The 25,539-nt window shown below is 35.1% G+C and overlaps 1 protein-coding gene across 2 annotated transcripts in view; it reads left to right on the forward strand.

Annotated features, from left to right (window-relative positions):
• Positions 1 to 25,539, forward strand: part of COL4A2 (collagen type IV alpha 2 chain) — a 271,485-nt gene that overhangs the window by 235,031 nt on the left and 10,915 nt on the right. For both annotated transcript variants that reach the window (XM_023500485.2, XM_003765734.4), the window contains exons 32-44: positions 860 to 1,003; positions 5,406 to 5,528; positions 5,929 to 6,110; positions 8,808 to 8,871; positions 8,962 to 9,036; positions 12,059 to 12,166; positions 13,216 to 13,323; positions 14,427 to 14,498; positions 16,270 to 16,395; positions 19,187 to 19,303; positions 19,774 to 19,935; positions 24,295 to 24,393; positions 25,319 to 25,465. In XM_023500485.2, the coding sequence (XP_023356253.1) occupies positions 860 to 1,003; positions 5,406 to 5,528; positions 5,929 to 6,110; positions 8,808 to 8,871; positions 8,962 to 9,036; positions 12,059 to 12,166; positions 13,216 to 13,323; positions 14,427 to 14,498; positions 16,270 to 16,395; positions 19,187 to 19,303; positions 19,774 to 19,935; positions 24,295 to 24,393; positions 25,319 to 25,465 (1,527 nt within the window). The remainder of the gene's footprint in view (positions 1 to 859; positions 1,004 to 5,405; positions 5,529 to 5,928; positions 6,111 to 8,807; positions 8,872 to 8,961; positions 9,037 to 12,058; positions 12,167 to 13,215; positions 13,324 to 14,426; positions 14,499 to 16,269; positions 16,396 to 19,186; positions 19,304 to 19,773; positions 19,936 to 24,294; positions 24,394 to 25,318; positions 25,466 to 25,539) is intronic.

Genomic DNA, 25,539 nt, shown 5'->3' on the forward strand with positions numbered 1-25,539 from the left:
TGGAGGATCCATATGCTATTATTTAAAACCATTTAAAGGCTGATTTTTATCATCATGCCAGTTTTAAAAATTGCAACCAGAGATACACTTGATCCAGGAATTGGATGAAGTTACTTATGTACATTGGGCAATCCCTTCCTATTTCTTTTCAGGAGAACTGAACTGAAGGAGATTTCAGTTCTGACTGAGAAGTCTGAAAGTAATTAAGTAAATATAGACATAAAATTCAGGAAAATGGACTCTTCTCTAAAGATATGTGCAAATGGATATTTCATCTGGATTCAGAAAACACTGTTCCTTGAACAATTCAGTGTTGGCATAATGACAATTCTTTCTTTCCATTTCTCAGTTCTGTGAATGGCATATCATGTTCCATTAATATCTAATTCTACATTATCTTCTGGCTGGCCTATGAGTTTATATTAATTTTGCTTAAAAATTATCCTTTCCTTTGTGGCTATTCTGGTTGAAACTAGACCTGTACCTACTCACTACAAATTCATAAATGAAGAAAGCTACCCCAAAAAAGAAAGGAGAGAGAGAGAGAGAGGAAAAGGAAGGGAAGGAAGGAAGGAAGGAAGGAAGGAAGGAAGGAAGGAAGGAAGGAAGGAAAAGAGGAAGAGAGAAAACCCTAGGAAATCTTATTTCTGAGTAGAATTGTATTAGAGCAAAGACTAGAGTTCTTCTTAAATAAACTCATTGGCTTGTGACCTAGAAATAAGGCATATGATTTGAAAGGTTATCTTCATTAATTGATCAAGTTGATGATTAGTATATTTTTTATGAGGACCTCTTAGAATTGTGTATGAAATGACTATTTTGTATTGACTAAACCAGAACTTCGATTCTTTTCACCAAGGTTTCAAAGGATCTCCTGGTATGGAAGGTTTCAAAGGCATGCTGGGCATCAAAGGAAGATCAGGAATCATTGGATATAAAGGAGAAATTGGCGATTTTGGAATTCCTGGTTTGAAAGGTCTAACTGGTGAACCAGGCTTGAAAGGTATGTCTACATACCATCAACCAATGTTTCTTTCATATAGCATGATATTCATAATGAACCAGAATCACTATTTATTGTATACAACACATGTAGAATAGAAGACATAGTCTCTTCCCTCAAGACAGTTAAAAATTAAGAATGCAATATAAATTAAAGCACATAAAAGTGTAAGTGATTTAAATGTAAAAACCATATTATATAAAGATTATATATAGTATAAATATATATATTTGTATATACAGCATATTATATATATTATGTGTAGTGTGTATATATAGAGAGAAGCAGGGGGTGCAGAGAGAGAGAGAAAAAGAGAGAGACAGAGAGACAAAGATATTGCTTGATTTCTCTCAGTGTTAACAGAAATTCCTAGGGTGGTTGTAATCATCAAAAGGACCCAGATGAGATCATTGTGGAAAATGAACTATAAGCAAAAATATGTAGGGACAAAGAAAACATGGTCTGACTAAAAGAATATAGAATGTATTCCTAGTAGGAGTATCTGTAGTGAAATGAATCTAATTCAAAAATTAAATTCAAGGAACAATTATTAAGCCCATACATTGATATTTAAGGAATTATTGGGAAGACTAAGAGTCCTCAGATGCTCAGGACCTTGTTTGTACATTTCATCATTAATAAGCAGCATATTAATTGTTTCATTCAGCCTATGTTGTTAAGATTATACCACAGTATCTGTATCCCAAAGAAATAATAAAGGTGGGGAAAGGACCCAATGTGAAAAAATTTTTGTAGCAGCTCTTTTTGTGGTAACAAAGAATTGGAAAATGAGTAGATGCTCATCAATTGGGAAATGGCTGAATAAACTGTGGTATATAAAGGTAATGGAATATTATTGTTCTATAAAAAATGATGAACTGATTATAGAAAGGCCTAGAAAGATTTACATGAACTGATGCTGAACATAACAAGCAGAACCAGGAATACATTGTATACAATAACAGCAAGAATGTGCCATGATCAACTGTGAAAGACTTGGTTCTTCTCAGTGGTTCAGCAATCCAAAGCAATCCCAAAGTCTATTGACTTTGGATAGAAAATGCCATCTACATCCAGAAAAAGAACTAAGGAGACTGAATATAAATCAACAAATACTATGTTCACTGCTTTTTTCTGTTTTGTTTTTTAATCTCTCCCATGGTTTTTCCCTTTTGCTCTGATTTTTCTCTCCCAACATGATTCATAAAATAATATGTATTAAAAATAAATACTTACTAGAAAGTAAAAAAAAAAAAAGAATATACCACAGTAGCAACTATAAACTTAATAACTTTCCAAATTTTTTAAATAAAATTTTTAAATCTGTGACAAAAATATTACTTCCAATCTAGGCCATTTTTAAGAGTGAAGAGCTGAAAAGGATCCTAGAAGACATGTCTGTGCTATCTCATTTTACAAATAGTGAAACTGAGTCTCTGAGACATTAAATGACTTGGTTATGATCATTCAGATGACAGAACCAGAATTTGAGACTAAAACTTTTAAGGAAGTTTTAGGTCTTAAAATAAAATGTATATTTTTCTTTTTTTTATTATAACATTAAATATCAAAAAATTGAGCTTTTCAAGGATCATATGTGAAATTGTAAACTCCAATTATGTAGTTTATTTTTTGTGTATGTTTAATTGCACTCTCCTTCCACAATTCTTTTTCTACAAATAGAAACCCTCCTTTATAATAAATGTAGTCACACAAAATAGATTCACACATTTGCTATGTTTGAAAATGTACATTTCATTCTTTATCTCTAGTTCCCTGACTTCTCTAATAAGGAATGAGAATTGTGCTTCATTAGTTTTCTGGGTTCATGATTGGTCATTTCATTGATGAAAGTTCTTAATTCTTTCCAAATTGTTTTCCTTTACATTATTATATTCATTCTACAAATCATTCTTCTAATTCTGCTCACTTTCCATGCAAAATGTTATTTCCAAACAATTGTTGTGTTAACCTGCTATGTTTCAAGCAACTGTCTTGAATATAGTTTTAAAACTGAATTACATAAAATAGTTTCAACTAAATTTACCAGTTTGCAGAGTTTGGGCTTCTTGTCATATTAAAGTATCAACCAAGCAAATTTGAAAGCACAAACTATTGGGACCTTATTAATAATTCATTGATGACTTTACCCACAGTGTCCTTCTTTCAAAATATCTCTCAATTGATTCAATTCTTAGACGTTCTTCCCATACTTTAAAAAAACAAAACAAAAGAAAAATCACTTGCTTTTTCTTTTCTACCGATTCAAGTCATTCATCCAACAATAGTTGAAATCTCAGTGGCTCATATACATTAAATGGATATAAAGACATTTCCCTACCAAACCTAATTGTTGGAGGAAGAAAATAGCATAAATAAACACACAGACACACATATACAATCAAGGGGCACAGTAGAACATGTATGATAACATGACTAATCTCTGAAGAAGGCTTCCTTAATGGTTGTTACACAGATACACTGTTGAATTACAAAGTCTTCTCCTAGCAAGCTTGGACCTTGTTAACCTTTTAAATTTTTTCAGTAGTATGTAGCTGTTCACTAAGAATATTTATAAATATTTAATGGTGGTCATAAGAGGCTGGCCAGGGGTGGGGGGAATTCGGAACATTTCCTTGTCTCACAATTTAGCCATGTCTTCTCCCTCTAGGCCTCCTTCTATTTTTGTAAATTAATTTAGAACCAGCCTCTGTGATTATGCTTTTTGTTCCCTATACCTATCTGCCTTCTACTCTTACCTGCCCCTTTTTTCAGTCCTAATCATTAAAGTCAAACACTATATAGTTCTCTGCCATATGGATCAGTCCTTTTACTTTAGCTATGTCATTTTCCAAGTTAAGGCCTTCCAGTGGCAAGCACAGTACCCCTAAACATGAAAACTAAGCTGCCCACTTTTGATTTCTTAGTTCCCCTTAAGTCTATGCTAACTTAGATCATCTTGGTCCTTGGTACATCTACCACTCAGTTCCTTTAATTGAGCTGATTAAATTAATTCTCAGCAGGTTTTCTCAATTCCTGCATTTTCCAATAATGAGGCTTCCTGTGAGACTTTCTATGCTTGGCAAAGCATCCTTCCATGATAGGAACGAATGGAATGAAATAAGAAACGATGAAAAGCATGATTTCAGAAAAACCTAGAAAGATATGTATAAAAAAATTTTTAGACATTTTACACATGTCTAAACTGATGGAGAGTGTAACAAGAAGAACAATTTACACAAAAACAAATAGTGCTGTTAAAAACAGTGTTAAGAAACTAAAGATTCTTATCAATATAATGATCAAACATGATTCCAGTAGACTGATGATGAGGTATACTCTCCACCTGTTACACAAAGATATTGTTTAGGTGACAAAATGAAAGATATTTTCTGAATGTGGGGATTTGCTTTGTTTGATTATGCATATTTGTTACAAGAATTCTGGTTTTTTCCCCCTATTACCAATGCAGGAAGGGAAGAAAGAAAAATCCGTTTGTTCATTTGAAAAAAAAAATTTAATCTATAAAAAGGTCCATTTATCTTGCCAGATATATAGATATAGATATAGATTATAGAGGCACCATATAGCGTCTAGGCCAGGTCAACATAGTGGAATTCAGTCCCAGATATCACTTTGAAACTTTCCTAGAATGGAATAAAGAATATTACATTCAAGAGCAAATACTTTTTTGTTGATTCTCTTATTTTTGCATCTATAACACTTAGTACAGTGTCTTGCAGAAAGTAGGTGCATTATAATTGAATGTAGGAGCATATTAGATCTAGTTCCTACTGGCTATCGAGAATCAATTGTTAAATTTTGGGTATAAAGATTTACACCTTAGAAATAGGCAAATTATATAAATCAGGGCTTGATTTATTGTTTTGTTCATTATCTAGACTTCAGAAAGTAATGTAGAAAATATGAATATGCAAATTTAACTCAAAAGTATACTGTATCATGAATGTATTTTTTTCAGAGACCTGATTGTTAAAAATTTATCTGTATACTCTTAGATGAAGGTTATCATTGCCCTCTTCTTACATGCTATAAGGTACATAGTACATGACAAGCATTCTCAGTTCAACTATGAGTAGCTAAAACTCATTGTACATGTACAAAACATTTCTGCCTACAGTAGTCAACTTTTACATGAAAAGTCAGTTTAGCTTATAGGAGTAACAGAATTTTAGAGCTAGAAGATATATTGTAGTTTATCTTATTGCTATTAAGCTTTATTGAGAGGGTAGGTAACATACTACTCTAGCTGTTCATTGCCTCCTAAGACTTAGTGCTGTTGAAGATAAGGAGAAAAAGGTTTTGGATTGTATATTCACTTTTGTTCCTTTCTCATGGTTCAGAGGCATCCAAAAAAATTACTGTGTTCTTTCATATTAAGGTAGCCGTGGAGAACCAGGACCTCCAGGAGCACCTCCAAAATTTCTGCCAGGAATGAAAGACTTCAAAGGAGAAAAAGGAGATGAAGGACCTGTTGGAGGGAAGGGATATTGGGGCATAAAAGGTAAGGTGTTGTCAGTATCTTCTGTGCTTTTAAGACTAAGGAAGAAATTTATTTCCTCTTCTACCTTTTCTTTGTCCCTTGAACATGAAGTATCAAAATGCAAAGAATTTTGTTTTATTTTGTTTTTGCCATAGAAAAGGCAATGCTCAATCTCCATGAGAAAAATACTCTTGTTTCTTTACTATTTTTCAATTATCTGTTGTTGTTTTTTTCCCTGATATCCTTAAATTCTCAGATCTTAGGAACTGGTTACCTGCAGCATGATATTACTATTAGGCAGGCTATTTTCCATTTCATGATTGTCATTCTCCAACAATAGAACTGTGCTATCAAGTTGAAAGCTTTATGAGACCACTACCTTCATTTGTCACCAGAATTTTATATAGAGATCTTTTTGCAGGTGGACAAGGAATGCCAGGCATTCCTGGACAGGCAGGAATTCCTGGGTTACCTGGAAGACCTGGTCACATCAAAGGGGCCAAAGGTGAAATCGGTGTTCCTGGAGTGCCTGGTTTGCAAGGGTTCCCTGGTGTAATAGGTTCTCCTGGTATCAGAGGTTTTCCTGGATTTGTAGGTGTTAGGGTAAGTCGGTATCCTTTGTATTTCCTGTTGCTTTATGGTTTGGGGATTTTGCTTGCTTAATGTATGTGGAATTTTTAATTTTTCAAAACTGGGTCTCCTCTCCTCATTCAACAAGACAGAAACAGAGATAACTCATGAGCCTACAGTACTGTTGAATATCATCAAAGCATTGAGTCACTCTATTTTTATCTTGGACTAGTTGACCCCTTCCATAGAAAATCTAATAGACTTTAAATCTAATAGATTTTATACAGACATTTGATCACCTTAGCCATGCTACAGCTTAAAACTCCCTATATCAATGATCTATCAGCTTTGTCCTCTCCAGGAGCAGGGATTTTATAGGCTTACATCATCATACTTGATCCTGTACTTAAAAAAAAATTATAGTAATATTCTTTAATATTTTTTACATCATCATACTTGATCCTGTACTTAAAAAAATTATAGTAATATTCTTTAATATTTTTATTTCCTTATTAACCCTATTTATTTTTACTTTTATTGATATTCTTAAATTTTGCATCTCTTTCACTTCAGCATCCCTTTGACCTCTAGTAAACTATAACAAAGTTCTTTTTTGGTGAGGATGTTAAAGGAAGTGGGGGAAACCAGTTCAGTCAAACCAAGCAACTTCAGTGAATCTAACAGTATCTGCACTATTTCACACCCACGATCTTCCACTTCTACAAAGAAGGGGGAGACAAATTTCCTCAGCTGATCCAGGCTTAGGTTTGAACTTGTTCTCAATAACAAGATCCCATTTCTTGTTGATAAAGTCTTTTGGTCAAGCCCTGACCTCATCTGAGTTCATTAAGATAGAAACAGCAAAAATGAGAAGTGTAAGATCAAAAGCACTTGTCTTCAATAAATTCATTAAGAAGAATCAGAAAATGGTTTACTTATGCCAGCATCTGAAAGTGATTTAAATGTCAGCATGTCTGCATCACAGCCAGGTCCCATTCATGTAGTTTTATTGGCCAAAGCACTTCAGGAAAAGATTGGCTGGTGTGTGAACAGGGATCTGATGACTTTATTAGGCCATGGAAGAAAATAAAGGTTTTATAATCATTAAGGACCCTAAGGATTTCTTGAAATCAAAACTGCAATGGGCCCCATACTACCTCATTACTTAAAAATCATCTGGAACTGGATGACCCACTTTTGTTTAAAGGTCCTTTCACCTCACAGTCTTGAGCAGTGGGCTTGCCTGTTTCTACTAAACATAACAAAACCTAGCACATTTGAGAAGGAATGACTCGTGTCAGCCAACCCTCAGGAGTGGGGCCCTATCTTTCCCATCCATTCAACTCTCTTTGTTGTATATCCAGTCCTCAGGATCCCCTGAGTTTTTTCCTTTTCTCTCATTTTTCTAAGGCCTCAAATATAACCATCAGTCCCTGAGTGAAAGGAGGGGATAGGAAGGTGGGGAGAGAAATGCTTCCACAACAATCTTACCACCACCAGTCTGGTTCAGGCAATGAGGGAAAATGAGTTGTAATGGAAGAAGAGAGAAAATAAAGACAAATATCAAGGCAGAAAGGAAGGGAAAAGAATAAGCCTTTATTAGTTGCCTGTGCCTCATCGGCACAGGACCTGGAGTCAGGAAGACTCATCATCTTCATGAGTTCAAATGTGGTCTCAGACACTTACTGTTTATATGACTCTGGGCAAGTCAGTTAACCTTCTTTGCTTCCGTTTTCTCATGAGAATGGAAATGGCAGTGGTTTCTTTGCCAGGAAAGCCCCAATTGTGATCACAAAGAGTCAAACACAGTCAGGCACTATCTAAGAACAAATATCTCTTTTGATTATCACAACGTTGGGAGAGAGGTGCCTTTTAGTATCCCAATTTTTCAGTTGATAGACTGAGGCAGGAGAGTGACTTTCCTAGGGTCCTTTTCCACAGCTAGGAAGTATCTGAGGTTAGATTGGAATTTGGATCTTCCTGACTCCAGACCCAGAATTCTCTCCATTGAGCCACCTATATGCCTCTAGGCTACATGGGAAAGAAAAAGAAAAAAATAAATCATGAGTTTCTTCATGCCATTGTAAAAGTGGTTTTCTTTTCTTCTTTTTATACCTTTTATAAAAGTAGAAAATATTAGTGATTTGAGAACACAAGGTAAGCCTTCCTAATAAGGACTAAGAGATTGTCTAAGCTAGATATCTTGTCTAAGCTAGACATCAAGGAAGTAAGTGTCATTGGAAAAGCATTTACCACCTGAAACAAGACAAATAGTACTGCCATTTTCTATACTTGAAAGAAACCAAATTAGATGTAGAGAAATGAAACTCACTGTCCATATTTAGTTCATGTAGAAACAAAAAGTTCACATCTTAGTTGGCTTAACTATTCATATTTGCCTCATTACTGGCATTAGACATTTTGCTGGTAAAATCTATCTTCAAAGGTTAAAGTATTTTGACATAAAATTGTATAGAATTACTTTCATGGTGATAAAAAAAATTTTAATCTAGTTCGTGTTTATCTTCTCAAAGATTAAGAGATCATCATGACTTCTCCAAGTTGAGTTGAAACTTTTCATAAGCTTTCTGCCAAATGATCGTTTTTGTGATTACAAGGAATTAGATTTTGATGATACACTGAGCATCTTGAATTTATACATGAATCAAAGTGATATTGTCATTCAATTAACTGTATTTTAAGAAAGTTCTTTGTGTAATATTTGCTTAGGGTGACAAGGGTATGCCTGGACAAGAAGGTCTTTATGGTGAGACTGGAAGTATAGGAGATTCTGGTGAGTATTCTTCTGAATAAATATTGGAAAAATATTGGAAAAGTTTATGTAAACTTAAACTAAACCAGTCAACATTTGTGTCTATTACAGGTGATGAGGGAGACACTATAAATTTACCAGGAAGGCCAGGGTTAAAGGGAGAAGTGGGCACATCTGGACTTGCAGGTATGTATTTTATTTTAAATCTGAACATCATCAAAAACTTATGTTCGTTTTTCAATAATATTTTATTTTTCCAAATACATGCAAAGACAATTTTCAACGTTCACCTTTGCAAAATTTTATGCTCCAATTTTTTCTCCCTCCTTCCTCCATCTCTCCCCTCCCCAAGACAGCAAGAAATTCAATAAAGATTAAACATGTGTAATGCTTCTAAATATATTTCCATATTCATCATGCTGTGAAAGAAAAATCATATCAGAAGAGAAAAAGACACGAGAAAAAAACAAGCAAACAATAACAACAAAAGTGAAAATACTATGGTTTAATCCACATTCGATCTCCATAGTTGTCTCTCTGGATGCAGATGGTACTTCCCATCCCAAATCTATTGAAATTAAATCTGAACATCTTCAAAAATGTATGTTCATTCACTCCTTTTACACAATAAACATTTGTGAAAGATCTGCTGTATGCAGTGCAGTGTACTAGGTTCTGGGAAAGAGTTGAGAAATTTAAGATAGAAAGGTCAGCTCTCAATAGTCTACAAGCTTATCATTTACTACCAGCAAATAAGATGTACATAGATAAATATTATACTGTTTAATAAGAACTGAAGAAATATATATGGTGAGAACAGAAAAAGGGCATTATTTCCAGCTACAGGAATCAGGGATGGCTTTAGGAAGGAAGTAGCACTTGATCTGGACATTGTAAAATGGATAGAATGTCAACAAAATGAAGATTTCTAGTTTTTTTTTTTTTTTCAAAGGTTGGCTCAAAAATCTGCTTCCTATAGGAAACTCTGAGAGAGAGCGAGAGAGAGAGCGAGTGAGAGAGAGAGAGAGGGAGTGTGTGTGTGTGTGTGTGTGTGTGTGTGTGTGTGTAGGTGACTCCATGAAGAGACTTAAATGTTTTGCTTTTATATCACCACTACCAAGTACAGTTCCTATCACATGGTAGATATATATAACAGGTTGCAGATACTAAATAAATTCTTGTTTATTGGTTGATTGATTGATTGATTGGAACAGGATAATGGAAGAAGCTATTCTAAGTATAGGGAGTATGAGCAAAGTCATGGAGAGAAGAAAGCATGGATTATGGTATCTGGAGCACAGAGTACATTAGAGGAAAAACCTGAGATCCAGATGGTGCCTTGTTTCTTTTTGGTCCTTATGATTTCATTGGTGTGGAGAACTCTGAGTGGGGAAATTTCTTCTGTAACTATTCTCTAACTTGCTCTCTTGAGATGACCTTATCTTCCCTGAGAAATAAGTTGTATAAATGTGGCAAAGCCTAGTAATTAAATTCTTATCCTGAGTAGAGACTGAAGTAAATTTTTTTTAATCCAATGATTCACTAGAAATAAGAGTGACAGTGAAGAATTGAACATGGAGAATGAGGGAGTATCCTTAGCAATAACTTGGGCTAGTCATGATATTTTCAAGGAGAAAAATAAAACAATTTTCAATAATGGATTAAAAATGAAAAATATTGTTTGTAGCATAGGAAACGAACAAGCTTTCTCAAGTGATTTTTCCAAAGCGCTAACATTAATAGTATCTTTTAGGAATACTGAAGGTGTCCCTCTTGAGCTTAAGGAAGTTCTTTTTGAAAATAAAAAGCTTTAAAATAATGAATGAATATTCACCAGGAAAACAAATACATTATAAGGCATGTAGAAGAGGATCTTACCAAGGTACAAATGAACCAGAATACTCAACAATTCAGTCATTTTCACAAATGTGGGGAGAGGGAGAAAACACAAACTCTAAAAATAAGTTAAAGGAAGGAGTATGTAGTTGAACATTGATATTTGCTTTTTTACCTGTAATTTTAGGAGGGGAGGGTTGAGTTATAGAAATAATCTGAAACTGGAGGGATTCCATTTATGCGTTGTTGCTGTTAAGTTCTGTCCAATTCTTTGTGACCCCTTTGGGGTCTTCTTGACAAAGATGCTGGCGTGGTTTGCCATTTCCTTCTCCAGATAATTTTATAGATGAAGAAATTAAGGCAAATAGGGTTAAATGACTTGCCCAGAGTCACACAGTATAAGTGTTTGAGGCCAAATTTGAACTCAGGAATATGAATCTACCTTTCATAAAACCCAGTACTCCATCCATTTCACTACCAAGCTACCTAGATACTTCCAAGGAAAGAAACTTGCTTCAAGGATGCAGACTAAGAGTCAACAAGCATTTGTTCAGCTAAGTGCTGCAGATTAAAAAAGAAAGATAAAAATAATCTCTGCCCTCAAGGATCTTACTTTCTAACAGAGGAAACAACATACAAATAATTATGTACATTCAAAATATCTACACTGTAAATGGAAGGTAATTTCCTAAGAAAGCTACAATAGGGATGGAGAAAACGGGTCATGAAAGGAGAGAAAGGCCTCTTGCAGAAAATGAGATTTGAACTGAGTCTTAAAAGAAGCCAGGTAAGTAAAGAGGCAAGACATTTCAGCTAAGGTGCACTAATCTTTAACTTTTTTTTTAACTTTAACTAATTTTTTAACTTTAATTTTTAACTTTTAGTTTTAAGGAATGGCTTAGGACACTGAGAGACACTAGCCCACCTTCTCTCAATTCATATTTGTCAGAGGCAAAATCTGAACCTAGGATTCCTTGGCCCAGGATCATTGCAGCATATTGCATCTCTCAAACAAATGCATCCTTCATATATTTTTGAATAAGAACAATGTGAGAATTTGCTTTGCTTGACTATGCTATTTGTCAAGACATCTTTGTTTTACTTTTTTTTCTTTTAAATTACTAGGTAAGGTAGGAAGGAAAGAAAGTAAAGAATTGTTCATTTAAAAATAAATCAAATAAGAGATTTTTAAGTCCTCAAAAGATGTAGAAAGCCATTGTTCTACTTTAAACTAGTCACTCACAAAAAAAAAAAAAAGTTTAAAAAATGTGTCAAAAAATCAAAGTCTGCCTGTCTTCTATAAAGCTCCCCTCTCCTGACCTCAGGTCACAAGAAATACAAAGATTTATTTAAAGAGAATCTCTTGTTGCAGGTGAAAAGGGATTCACTGGAGAAAAAGGCACACTAGGAGATCATGGTTTCACAGGACTGATGGGCATAAAAGGATCCCAAGGCCTCCCTGGACTGAAAGGACAGACAGGTAACCCCCCTGTTGCTTAGTGGGAAATATTCACCTGTCTCTGAACAAGTGGTCATTACATATCTAAAGTGACTATGGTTCCATAACAATATATGAAAACTTGGACCTACAAAATATACTGATTCACATCCAAAGTAGTGTTTTCGGTTCTTCCAAAGGTACCCCCCTCCCCAAAGTGATCAAATCCCTTCTTCCTATATGCTATTAATGTTGTCAACAGGGAGTCTAAAGGAAATAGAACTTAAAAAGAAAAAACAAAAAACAAGGTGACAAGAAAGAGCTTTTAAAAATATCAAAGACTTCTTTGTGGCCAAATAACCATCTCCTATATCTAAATTAATAATGTGATTTGAATTGATTGCTTTTGCCGAAATTAATTTGTTTTGTTATCTAAGGTAAATAAGAGGATGAATTAGATTGGTTTCCTTTTTCTTATTCATGTTTAAGAACTTTTGAACAAAAAAGAATATAATAGACAGAATCCTTTGGGAGCTTTATGGTATCCACATCAAGACTTTCTTGCATATTGAGCAGGGAAAAAGTTCAAGGTGTTTTCTCTTACAGAAGGTAGAAAAAATAAGTTAATCTTGCTAAAATCAGAATTTAAATTAAAGTTAATAACTCTGCTGCCACTACTACCATCACCACCCAATATTTCTTTTGTTGTATAAAGGACTCCGTCTTTATTTTGTCCATAACATTACCACTTCCATCAACCCCCGCCCCCTCCCACAAAAAACAGAACAATAAATATCAGCTTCTGAGCATAGGCTAATACAAGGCTTCTTAATTTGGGGAAGATTTCAGAAGATCCCTAAAATTAAATGAGAAAAGTTTTTTACATCTTTATTTTCAATCCCTTTTCATTTAAATTTAGCATTTATTTCAATTATCTAAAACCATTAATCTGAGAAAGAATCCTTAAGCTTTACTAGACTGTCAAAAGCACAAAAAAAAAAAATTTAAGAGTCTCTGGTCTAATGTAAGGGTTACTGTCCTATCACTTTTCTCTGTTTATACTTAGAATTAATGATTTATTTGTCCCACAGGTTTTCCAGGACTGACAGGACTCCCAGGACCCCAAGGAGACCCAGGTCGTGCTGGACCTCCTGGTGAAAAGGGAGATCAAGGATGGCCAGGGAGTCCAGGCTTATCAGGTAACACACACACACATACAGAGCACATTATTTAAAACCATTGTCAGAGAGGAATGATCAAGGGAAATCAATAATCATCATTAGTTGGGGGGGAGGGAGGTTTTCCATTTTGCTCTTTCCTTAATTTAAAAAAAAATGTTATTTGATATCTTTTATGTTTATATCATCTTCCTTTTTGAATATACCCTCTCCCTTCCCTCCCTTTCCTCACTCCTCCTCCAAGCCATCCCTTGTAATAAATAATAAAAAAGAAAGGGGATGGAGGAGGGAGCAGGGAAGAAGTAATTCATCATACCTAACTAACATATCAGCTGAATCTGGCAGTAATGCAGATCCATAGTATCCATAGTCACCTACCTCTACAAGGTAAAGAGGTAGGTGCTTTCTAGTCTCTCTTAAAAAGCTAGCTACTATTCTCTTGAACTTCTGATAAGTGAAATGTAGACCTGCCCAATAAACAGTGACATCATGTGAATCGTTTCCAGTTTTCTGAACCAATTAAAATAACTCCATCAATAATTTACAATGTAGAATTTTCTTCCCAAATAAAAACAAAAGGAAATACAAACATTGAAATAACCAGTTCCTGAACAGCAATACAACAGGAGATAGAAGCTGAATGTTCCTGCTTGTTCATCTCTACTGACTTCCTATACCATGAAAAGAACACATGACAAATCATCTTTCATTCCTCATTGAGAAAAGAAATTGAAAGTTTCAGATGAATTCAATTCTCAACCACCACAATCACTGAAAGAATTACACTTTTCCATTTCCCTAGTTTGGAAATATTGAGTCCAAGAATACAAAAGGATGGGACATCCTATCAGGCTATTTATTTTTGCATAGCATAACTTTAGTGAGTCAAATACATTTTCAAATACATTATAAAAGGGTCATAATGGAGATTTAGGAAAAACAGTAATTTTATACAGCATGACAAATAGCATGGTTGCTGTGTATTTTCAAGTAAAGTTAATGCATTGTATGATAAATGTGTATTGTTTTATGTGAGCTATTTCAGATCAAATATTCTTAAATGAGTTCTGTTCTTTGGAAATATAATTTATGATAATGGAATAATTGTGGGTGAATTCCAACAGGTTTCCCCGGCATCAGAGGAATCAGTGGATTACATGGCTTACCAGGCACCAAAGGCTTCCCTGGATCTCCAGGTACTTTTCTACTGCATTTGGCCATTTCATTGTACATATACCCAGCTAGTATATAGAGTTAGTCTGTGAATTACACTGAAGATTGGAATTACAAAATTTTTGTATGTGGGTGTTTGACTGGATTGAAATACGTAGGAAAAGTTGTTGTCATTGCTTGAGTGGGTTAATGTTTATGGGTGCAAGTTGTGATGCCTTTTCTTAACCTACAGAAACCAGGGCCTTTAGAGATCTTAGAACTAATCCTCCCATCTAGAGATTATTTTAAATAAACCTTGGAATCAGCCTCAAAATTCAAAGACATTGAATGACTTGAGTAGCAAAAACCAGATTTTCCCTATGTTTTGAAGAGTGTTGGAAGAAAGAAAAAGAAATGTTATTTTAACAGTACTTTATGTTCATTTTGATGTTTTTATACAGTGCAGCTGTCAGGAAAAAAAAAATAGGCTTCTTCCAAATTGTCTGATTATATTTTTAAAGTAGCATGTAGTAGTAAACAGTTGGTGTCTAATCTATCCTCAAGCATATTTAGGCATTCTGAAACAATAATTGTGACATTAAAGGATTTTTAAGAGCCAGGATTCAAAAACACAACTGCTTTTCACAGCATACTTTAGCTATATTTTTTAAAATATCAATGCATATTTATTTCTGAAACTGATTGTAAAGCCCCATTGTTTCTAAAAGCAGATATACTAGAATAAAATTTGCATCATGTTAGTTCCTTCTGGGACACCACAATGCTGTTCCTTGTGTTGGATTTATTCCTAAAAAGGGAGTCATTTCTTATACCATGGAATGCTGCCATCCACTATCACTCTCCTTGAGAAAATGTTCTTGCTGAAATTTCTACATGATACAGTATTAGAAGAATGAGGAGATTCTTGGGGGGGGGGGGGAACTTTCCTCATTTGGAAATTTAATTTCTTTTCTAATTGTCATTTCTTTTCTTTCAATTTGTTGGTTAATGTTACTGAAACAAAATATGTGAGGCTGGGTACAAGAGCATATTTCTAAATAGCATTTCACTTACAGGTCATAAAGTCTGTGACAAGTGATATTAGACAGTCATAGTGTGATTCAAATTTGTATTGATAAGGTTTCAAATAATATTTCCTTTTCTCTACCCATTATTACTAATAATAAATAATATTAATAATTTATTAATGATGATCTAGGCTGATAAGGTTTCAAATAATATAATATTTTTAACAATAATAATTGGCATTTATGTAGCAAAGTGCCATACATATATAAAATCGCATTTGATCTTTACAACAATCCTTTGAAATAAGCACAAATGTTATTATTCCTGCTTTAAAGATAAGAAACTGAAACTCAAAGAAGCTAATGACTTGAATGTGGTCATTTAAATACTAAGTGAAGGGAGGTGGGATTCTACCTCATTTTCCTTGACTCCAGTTCCTGAATTTCTTCTATTATGTCATGCTACAAATGTACTGAGGCAAAGTTGGCAACCAAGTATGGTCAAAAGAACACTAGAACATGAATTCTAGGTTTAGGGTGACCTAAACCTAATCCTGACCTCTGCTATAAGTTATTGTGTGATCTTGGACCATTTCAACCTTTTGGATTTCAATTTCTTAACATGCAAAATTAAAGGACTGAATGATTCAGAATTTACTAACCTTACATATCACTATGTTCCTCTGCTTTTAATTGCATTGTACCTTGGTTTTATTTGGCTTAAGAAAATTAATATTTTATGTCTGTAATGCATCAACATCTGGTTTCTGTTTTAACTCCACAACAGGTACAGATGGCTATGGGAATCCTGGCTTTCCTGGTCTTTTTGGTGACAAAGGAGAAAGAGGAGAGCCCAACACAATTCCTGGCCCCCTGGGAGCACCAGGACAGAAGGGAGAAAGGGGAACCATAGGTGAGATATTGAATTTTTCCAAAGATGTGTTGTCCCTGATGATAAACTGAATTCAAGAAAAGAAGTCCATGTGCTTTTCTGTATAAACAGAAGGCTGAATAAATATTTAGGAGAACTGTGGGAAAGTACTAATTATTCAACTGCAGCAAACAATGGTCCTAACACATCTTCTGAGTAAAGCCTGATTTAGGATAAATTTAATATATGGATAAATGTCTGATTGCGGAAACTTAATAAGAGTCCTGGAAACTGAGTGAGAAAAGTTCACATAAGTACCAATACTTATCTATAAACTTTTCTTGACCACTAACTAGATGCTTTGTGGGAGCTAAGTATGTTTACGAAAAGACAAGAGGCCAGATTACTATCTTCAAGTATTTGAAGGATTGCAGTACAAATGAAAGATTAGAATTGTTTTACCAGGACCCAGACGGTAGAACTGGAATTTATGTTTAGAAGCTGCAAGAAGGCAGAATCTGACTGAATCTTTTAAATAAAAAAGAGCAGTCCCCAAATGAAATGGGCTACTTTAGGTTTTAAGGTTTTCCCATCACTGACTATTTTTAAAATGCAGCAAGCTGATGCTTTTTTGGAGATGTTGTAAATACATGCTTCAGATATGGATTTAATGAGAGGACCCCTAATGGTTTTTTCAACTCTAAGATTCTATGATTTTTAGCTGTTTCCCAGTTTTCTACCAGTAGATTTGAGTACTGGGCCTGGAATCAGGAAGATTCACATTCCTAAATTCAAATATAGCCTCAGATGCTTACTAGCTGTGTGACCCCTAACAATTAACTTAACTTTGTTTGCCTTAATTCTATAAAATGAACTGGTGTCTTTGTCAAGAAAATCCCAAAGGGGTCCACAAAGGGTTGTACATGACTGAAAAACAACTAAACAACAATAAAAGATTATTAAAGTATTGTGAATCTGATTTCTACTAACTGGCATACTTTTACACTGGCATACTTCATTTCTGGCATTTTATCACTAACTTCAATGTCATCCCATGTTTTTGATCTTTGACAAAAGACTTATTTGTTGGCTCCAATTCATAGCATTGCCAATTTAGAGATGAAAGGGACTTCTGAGGCCTCTTAGTCCAACTTCAAATCCCCATTTTACAGATGAGGAAACTGAAGCCCAAGAACATTTAGTAACTTGCCCAACATCACACAGGGCTAATTCTTAGATGTTGGCTTCAATTTCAGCCCAGATTCTTTGATTTCATATTATCATGCTACATTCCTATTTAACATTCAGTTTCTTCTTACTACAAATATGTCAGATATTTCATTAATGCCTAGGCCCTTTTTGATAATTATTGCATAGGATTTTTAATGTAGTCTAACTATCCATTGTCCGACTTTTCTTATTTCCATAGTTATGAAGATGAGTGGGAGGATTCTTGAGAAAATGGCCCTGTTTTCCTGTTAATTCCAACTAAATGACTCATAATTGCTAAATACTCTCATTAAGAGAGCCTTAATAACTGTAGTTAGTTAATTCTGTTTAAAAAAAAAAAGTCAGCCAGCAAGACAAGCAAGTAACATTTATTATGTACCAACCAGTCTAGAGATGTCATAAGATCCTCTTGTTTAAAAGTTTTCCATTATTTTCTGAAGTTTAAAATCTGTTTTAGTTTCTTTATCAGCTCTCTGAGGAAAGACTGTTCTTTCTTTCTTTTCTTTTTTTTTTTTTTTTTTTTTTTTTTTTTTTTGTATTTGTATTCCAATTGCTTAACACAGTGCCTACGCCATAATAAGGGCTGTTTAAATATTTTTTAATTGACTGACTTTGTCCCAAGAACTTATATAAGTTCAATAGATGTCATTTTTCATCCAGTTGCCCCTGATGGCTATTTAACATATTTAGGTTCAATAAATCTAACCACTTACTGTTCGTAATTAATACTATTGAAGAAGTATAGATATTTGTAATGTTTCTCCTATTATGTATTTCCTTTTTCCTACTTTAAACATGAATGAACAGAAACATGTCCTTGGTACTTTATTTCAAAAGTCTTCTAATTCTGAATATCTCTTAATTTTGCTAGATAGAGAAGAATTCTGTCTCTTAATTCTTCTGATAGATGTTATAAAGACAAAAGGGAAAAATATAGCAAATTGTTTTTCAAGGATTCAGAATTCATAGTTTCAATTATAGATTCTAATGTGCTATGCCAGTGTTTTCTCTTTTCATCCCTTCACAATAGAAAAATTATCATTCATTCATTTTTCAGCCGTGTCTGTTCATAATTCCATTTAAGGCTTTCTTGGCAAAGATATTGGAGTAATTTGCCATTTCCTTCCCCATCTCATTTTACAGATGAGGAAACAGAGGCAAACAGGATTAGGTGATGCAGGATTATACAGCTAGTATGTCTGGGGTCTAGATTTGACCTCATGAAGATAAGTTTTCCTGATTCCAAGCCCAGGGCTCTACCTATTGTGGCATCTATTTGCCCAAAATAGGAAGGATAAACTAGAGCCACATTAGGAAATGGCCTTCAATGAAGAGTTTGTACTTTATCCTATAAGTGATAGGAAGCCACTGAAGGTTTTTGAAGAGAGGAATGGCATTGTCAGGGCCAATAAATAATTTATGAAATTATATGATGGTCTCAATGAGAAGTGATAAATGCCTAAATTAAGGCAATGAGAGTATTAATGGAGTGAAGGAAGATATAGAGAAATATTATGAAGATAGAACTCATAGAACTTAATACAGATAATGTCATTTTCCCCCCTATTATGTTAGAAAAACATTCTACTTTTTTCCTTCTCAGGGGAACAAGGCCCATCTGGTAGCCCAGGACCTCAAGGACTTCCAGGATTCACTTCACCTTCCAATATCTCTGGGTTACCAGGTGACAAAGGATCCCCAGGTTTATTTGGACCACAGGGTAAGCTATGTATTATGTTTTTGTGCTTTAAGATTCTTAGGCAATTGTTAATCAACCTGATAAAGATATAAAAGTTTCATATATCTTTCATTTTCACATTGTCTTCTAACCATTGTCAAAAAAGTGTGGCTCAAAAAGACAAAAAAACTTGACATTTCTTTCCTTCAGACCTTGCACCAAGCTTCCAAAATCATGAACTTTGAAATTGACTGTAGACAATAAATCTGGCTTCCTAATCATGATTTATCTAGACACATGTTAAAAATTAGTCTGTATTTCCTGAGCACACATCAGTTATCCAGCAAGATGTGGGATGTATTAGGTAACAAAAAGTAGTCAACCTATGAAAGATTTATCATTGACAAAGTTGTCTTTTGTCCTCCTATAATCGTGAGTACCTTTTGGATATCCCAAATCAACAAAGAATATCATTTGTATATTTCCTCATGCCTAAATGCTGATGTCTGCAGGTTACCGAGGCCCCCCTGGAGCACCTGGACCAACATCTTTCCCTGGAATCAAAGGAGAAGTAGGAAGTCCAGGATTTACAGGAGAAAGGGGACCCAAAGGATGGCCAGGAGATCCCGGACCCCAGGGCAGACCTGGAGTATATGGACTCCCAGGAGAAAAAGGTAATTTTCCACAAAATTGGTAAATGTTTTATCTAGATGACATATAAGATTTGGTCATAAATGGGAAAGGAGGGGAAGAGCAGATACTGAGGACAGATTAAACTGGAGTAATAATTATTTAACATTATGAGTATTAAGACACTAATTCAACTTAGCAAATAATTATTATACTTTGATTAAGGTCAAGGCAGTATTCTGGCTATTGAGGGTAGCAGATAGGAACTGGACTTTTACCATTTTATTGGCACTGTGAACCACTGTTAAGGAACTTCCTCTCTCAATATAAGTGAGCATCTTCTCTGTAATGTGTACACTTTTTTTTTAAATGAAGCCTCAGGTAGAAGTATTGTTATTGTTGTTCAATCATTTTAGTCACGTTCAATTCTTTGTGACCCCATTTAGGGTTTTCTTGGCAAAGATAATAGAGTGGTTTGCCATTTTCTTCTTTAGCTCATTTTACAAATGAAGAAACTGAGGTAAACAGGGTTAAATAATTTGGTCAAGCTCACACGTAAGTGTGTAAGTATATGACGCTAGATTTGAACTCAGGAAGATGAGTCTTTCTGACTCTAGACTCAGTACTCTCCGCACTGTAGGACTAGCTATCCTGCCACCCTGCCTCTCTGAACACTATACAGTGACAAAAAGGAAATAGTTCTTGCTCTCCAAGAGCTTACATTCTCTCTGGAGAGCATTTCATGTATACTAATTTATGTGCACAAATAAGCAAATGCCAGGTAAATAAAAAGGGACAAAACCCTGACAACTAAGGGAATTAGGAAAGGGCCCCCATCGGAGGAGATACCTGAAGTAAGCCTTGAAGGACGATGAGAGCTCTAAGAAGAAGTGAGGTGAGAAGGCAATCCAAATATGAAAGAAGAGATTGTCTACAATGGTACAGGAATGGGAGACATTGTTTGACTTGAGTGGAAGGTACATATAGAGGAGTCATATAAAATATGTCTCAAAAGGTAGGAGGAAGACAGATTGTGCAGAACTCAAAATACAAGTCTCTCAACTTATCATTTAATCTTAAAGGCAACAGAAAACCACGAAATTCTTGGGTTAAGAAGTAACAGTCAGACCTATACTTTATGACAGTTATTTTGGTAATAATGTCAAGAATGGATTGAAGAGAAGAGAGATACTAGAAGTAAAGAGATCAGCCTGAAGGCTATGACAATAGTCCACTGGAGAGATCATAAGGTCCTGTTCTAGGGACTGGCTGGAGAGAAGGGAAAAGATGTATGAAGTGTTGTGGAAATAGGATTGACAAGGTTTGGTAACTGATTGGATATGGGAGGTAAGGAAGAGAAAAGTCAAGGATTTCTCTGAGATTGCCAAAATGGGACACTGAAAGAATATTGGTACTCTCAATAAGAAATAAGGAATTTTGGTATCTAAGTTATATTTTAATATATTTAACATCTACTGGTCATCCTGCCATCTAGGGGAGGGGGTGGGGGGGGGTAAGAGGTGAAAAATTGGAACAAGAGGTTTGGCAATTGTTAATGCTGTAAAGTTACCCATGTATAAATCCTGTAAATAAAAGGCTATTAAATAAAAAAAAAAAAAAAAAAGAAATAAGGAATTTTGAAATGGCAGGTTTAAAGAGGAAAATGATGAAATCTATCTTGGACAGAAGTTTGAGGTGCCTATCAGAAATCCATGTGAAATTTTCTATCAAGTTAATAATGATGCAGAACTGATGAGAGTGATTAGGTCTAAACACATTTGAGAATTATCCCCACAGATGTGACTTGAATGCAAAGGAGCTAATGATCGCATTGAGAGAGGGAAGAAGGAGACAGGTAGCATGGCAGTATTGGGAGACACTTGTGATTGGGGCAAAGGAGACTAAGAAGGAGCAACCAGATAGATAAAGAGAAGCAGAGGATAGAAAAATCATGAAACAAAGGAAATAAGGAAGCTCAGGGAAGAATAGTCAATGTTATTAAAAGCTGAAAAGTGGTCAAGAAAAATGAAGACTGACAAAAAGCTAATTCTGTTGCTAAATTGAATTTAAAATGAATAAGAGATCGTTGTGAACTTTGACAAAAGCAGTTTCAGTCAGATGGTGATTTTGAAAACAAAATTACCTATGTTTGAAAAGTGATTGGAAATTGAAGGATGTGGAGACAAGAAATAAAGGAGATCTTTTTTCAGAGATTAGTTGTGAAAAGGAGTGATATAGGAGGAAGAGTGATCTTGAAGAGATGGCAATGTCAAATGAAGGATTTTTTTTTTTTAAAGAATAAATAGGCATATTTGGAGGGAACAGGGAAGAATATACTTAGATAAGGAGAAATTGAAGGTAAAGAGTGAGAGAAGAAATGGTTGAAGAGACAAAGACCTGGAGAGAAGGGATTGGGGAATAGAATAGAGAAGATTCTTGAGGTGTAATGTAGAACTGAAGAAGAATTCTTAGTAAAAATCCAAGTCCTCTGTTGAAAGGAAATGGTGTGGGAGGTTTGAGGAGAAAATAGTTCTGGAATAGATACTGAGGATAATATTATAGAGGGTCATTCAGTGACAAGTAAAAGGATTGCTATTCAGAAGTAAAGGTGGAGTTGAGACACTACATAAGAAAAAATTGTAATAGAGGCATTTGGCATGTTTCTATCACCTCCTCTGGCAGCTTTTGAAAAATTTTGAACAGGAACAGAGATGGCAAATGGTGGGAGTAATCCAACTTTGAGACTGAGCATGGGCAGCAATCAGTCAAAAGAACAATTAATATTAAAAATAGAGAACATGAACTGAGCAGGGGTGATGGGCCAGATAAATAGAGATGAAAAGAGTAACTGGAAGTCACATTGAGATTAAAAAAATAAATTTGGGCATGAAGCAGCTAGTTGGCAAAGTGGTTCGAGCACTGGGCTTGAAATGCTTCATGACTGGAATCATGAAGTCTCATCTTCATGAGTTCAAATCTGAACTAATCACTAACTAGCTTTGTGATTCTGGGCAAGTCACTTAATGCTTCTTGCCTCAGTTTCCTCATCTATAAAGAACTGTAGAAGGAAATGATGAACCACTCCAGTATATTTGCCAAGAAAATCCCAAATGGGTTCATAAAGCATCAGCTATGACTAAAACCAATAATAACAACAATAACAATAACAAGATATGGGGCAAGGAGGGACTGGAAGGACAAGAGGTTATAACCAAATAGAATTTTGATTAACTTTTGTACCTCCTTTTCCATTTGGCCAATTTTACTTTTCAAGTTGTTTGTTCAATAGATTTTTTTCATTTAACCAATTTTATATTTTTTTCTAAATAGTATTTTATTTTTCCAAATACAGGCAAAGATAGTTTTCAACATTCACCCTTGTAAAATCTTGTGTTCCAAATTTTTCTCCCTCTCTCTCTCTCTCTCTCTCTTCCTTCCCCCTCCCCTAGATTGCAAACAATCAGATATAAGTTAAACATGTGTGATTCCTCTAAGCATACTTGGTAAATTATATTTTCTAAGGAATTATTTTCTTCAGTCAATTTTTGTCCTTTTTCCAAATTGTATTCTCTCTTCCATACCTCTCATATCTTTTTCCAGTTTTTTTCTACCTCCTCTCTTACTTGATTTTTGAAATCCTTTTTGAGCTCTTCCAAGAAGACTTTTGGAGCTTGAGACCAATTCATATTCCCCCTTGAGGTTTCATATGTAGATATTTTGACAGTTGTTCTGAGTTTGTATTTTGTACTTTCCTGCCTCCATAGGTCAGGACTCTTTTTTGTTTCTTGCTCGTTTTTAGCCTATTTCATGTCTTTTAGCATTGAGTTTGGCTTATTAGACACAGGGGCTACTGTGCCAAGCTTCTTGTATTGCGGACCAGGGACCTGGTCACTGGCTTTATGCACTGGGACCTCAGACGTTGACCACCTCCTCTTAAGCTGGGTTGGCCATGCTTAGTCACTGGGGCTGGAGGCCACAGGGCTCACCTGTACCACTGTCCAGAAGAGCGAAATTGGTTAAAAACCTCCTCCTGACTTGCCCAGACACCACTGCTCCCTTTTTACCCAAGTGAAAGTTGTCTTAAGCTGGAAAATTGTTTCCATCTTTTTTGTGGGTTCTGTTGCTCCAGAATCCATTTAGAGACTTAATTGTTTTAATGTTGTTTCTGAGGGAAACTGGGGAGAGTGCAAGGCAACTTCCTAGTTTTTCTCCACCATGTTGGCTCTGCTCCTCTGAAGAATCTCAGAATTCTGGATCATGGAGAGATAATCGGTATGGTTGATAGATCAAAAGCATAGCCATACCATATGTCACTGGTATGGGAAAACATAAGCTATGGGAGTTGAGATTGATATACTAAGAGATCAAACATACATAACATAAATATGCCATTTTTATTGAAGGACCCAAAGGACAACAAGGACTTATGGGATACCATGGGATACCAGGAAGTATTGGTGACAGAGGCCCCAAGGGACCTAAAGGAGATAGAGGATTCCCTGGTAAGTATGTGTCTTCAGGGCTACAACCAATAACCTTTCTAGGATCACTGAAAGTGGAAGCTGAGGCCTAATTCTCTATGTGATTTTACTCTCAGAACCATAGGAGAAAATTGTTCCTCATTTCAATTCAACAAGATTTATTAAATGTTTATAGTGTGCCAGGGAATATGCTAGATAATGGGGATACAAAAACCAAAAGAAAAAAAAAATCCCTTACCTCAAAGAAGTAATATTCTTTTGAGGAAAAACAACAAAAACTCTTATAAGCATATGCAAAATATTTACAGAACAAATACAATGTGAATTAGATGGTAAGGTGAGTGGTACAGAGGGAGACTATAGAAGGCCTTCTAATATGGAAGTCTTAGCCAAGAATCTGCTGTTGGCCTTGCTACTCCCTAATTTTGAAATGACCAAATATTAATACTGGAGAGGAGATCACGTTTGTACTCCCTCTAGAGTCATATGTAGTTCATAGGCACTTAATGAAGATTTGATTTAAAATAAAAGGAAACAGAGGTGAAAGTGTTGAAATTAATTGTTGTAGATAAAAGCATGCTATTATTACCTCTGGGAATCTGATTAACAACCCAAGTGAGATTTGCTTATCCATTGCTTAAGAAGCCATTTCCTTTTAACTGTGAATTCTTAAACATAACACATTTGGTACTTTGATGTGAAGTAATACTGTATTCTCACCCTGTGAAGGAAAGCCCTGATGGTATTTGATAAAGGTTCACATTTTCTGTTTGCCAAGTTTTGCTCAGATAAAGAGAGTTCTTTTCTGTCTGACTCTCAAAAGGTCATGTTTTTCCAGATACAGCTTTGAGATCTACTTTTAGCAGCTTCCAATGGTCATAGGCTAAGGTTTGAATCAATAACTAATTTTTCTTATATATGTTGCTTCCTTTTTCCTCCTTCCCAGGCATTCCTGGTGCTATGGGATCTCCTGGGATTCCAGGAGTCCCCCTGAGGATTGCTACAGAACCTGGGGTGGCAGGTCCCCATGGAAAGAGAGGGCCCCCTGGAATGCAAGGAGAGATGGGTCCCCAAGGTCCTCCAGGTGATCCAGGTAGGAACCTGAACTGGAATTTAATTATGGGAGAATCAGGAAAAAAGTCAGGGATGAAATGTTTATCTTTTAAA

This window comes from Sarcophilus harrisii, chromosome 3 (assembly GCF_902635505.1).
Source record: "Sarcophilus harrisii chromosome 3, mSarHar1.11, whole genome shotgun sequence".
Lineage (NCBI taxonomy): Eukaryota > Metazoa > Chordata > Mammalia > Dasyuromorphia > Dasyuridae > Sarcophilus > Sarcophilus harrisii.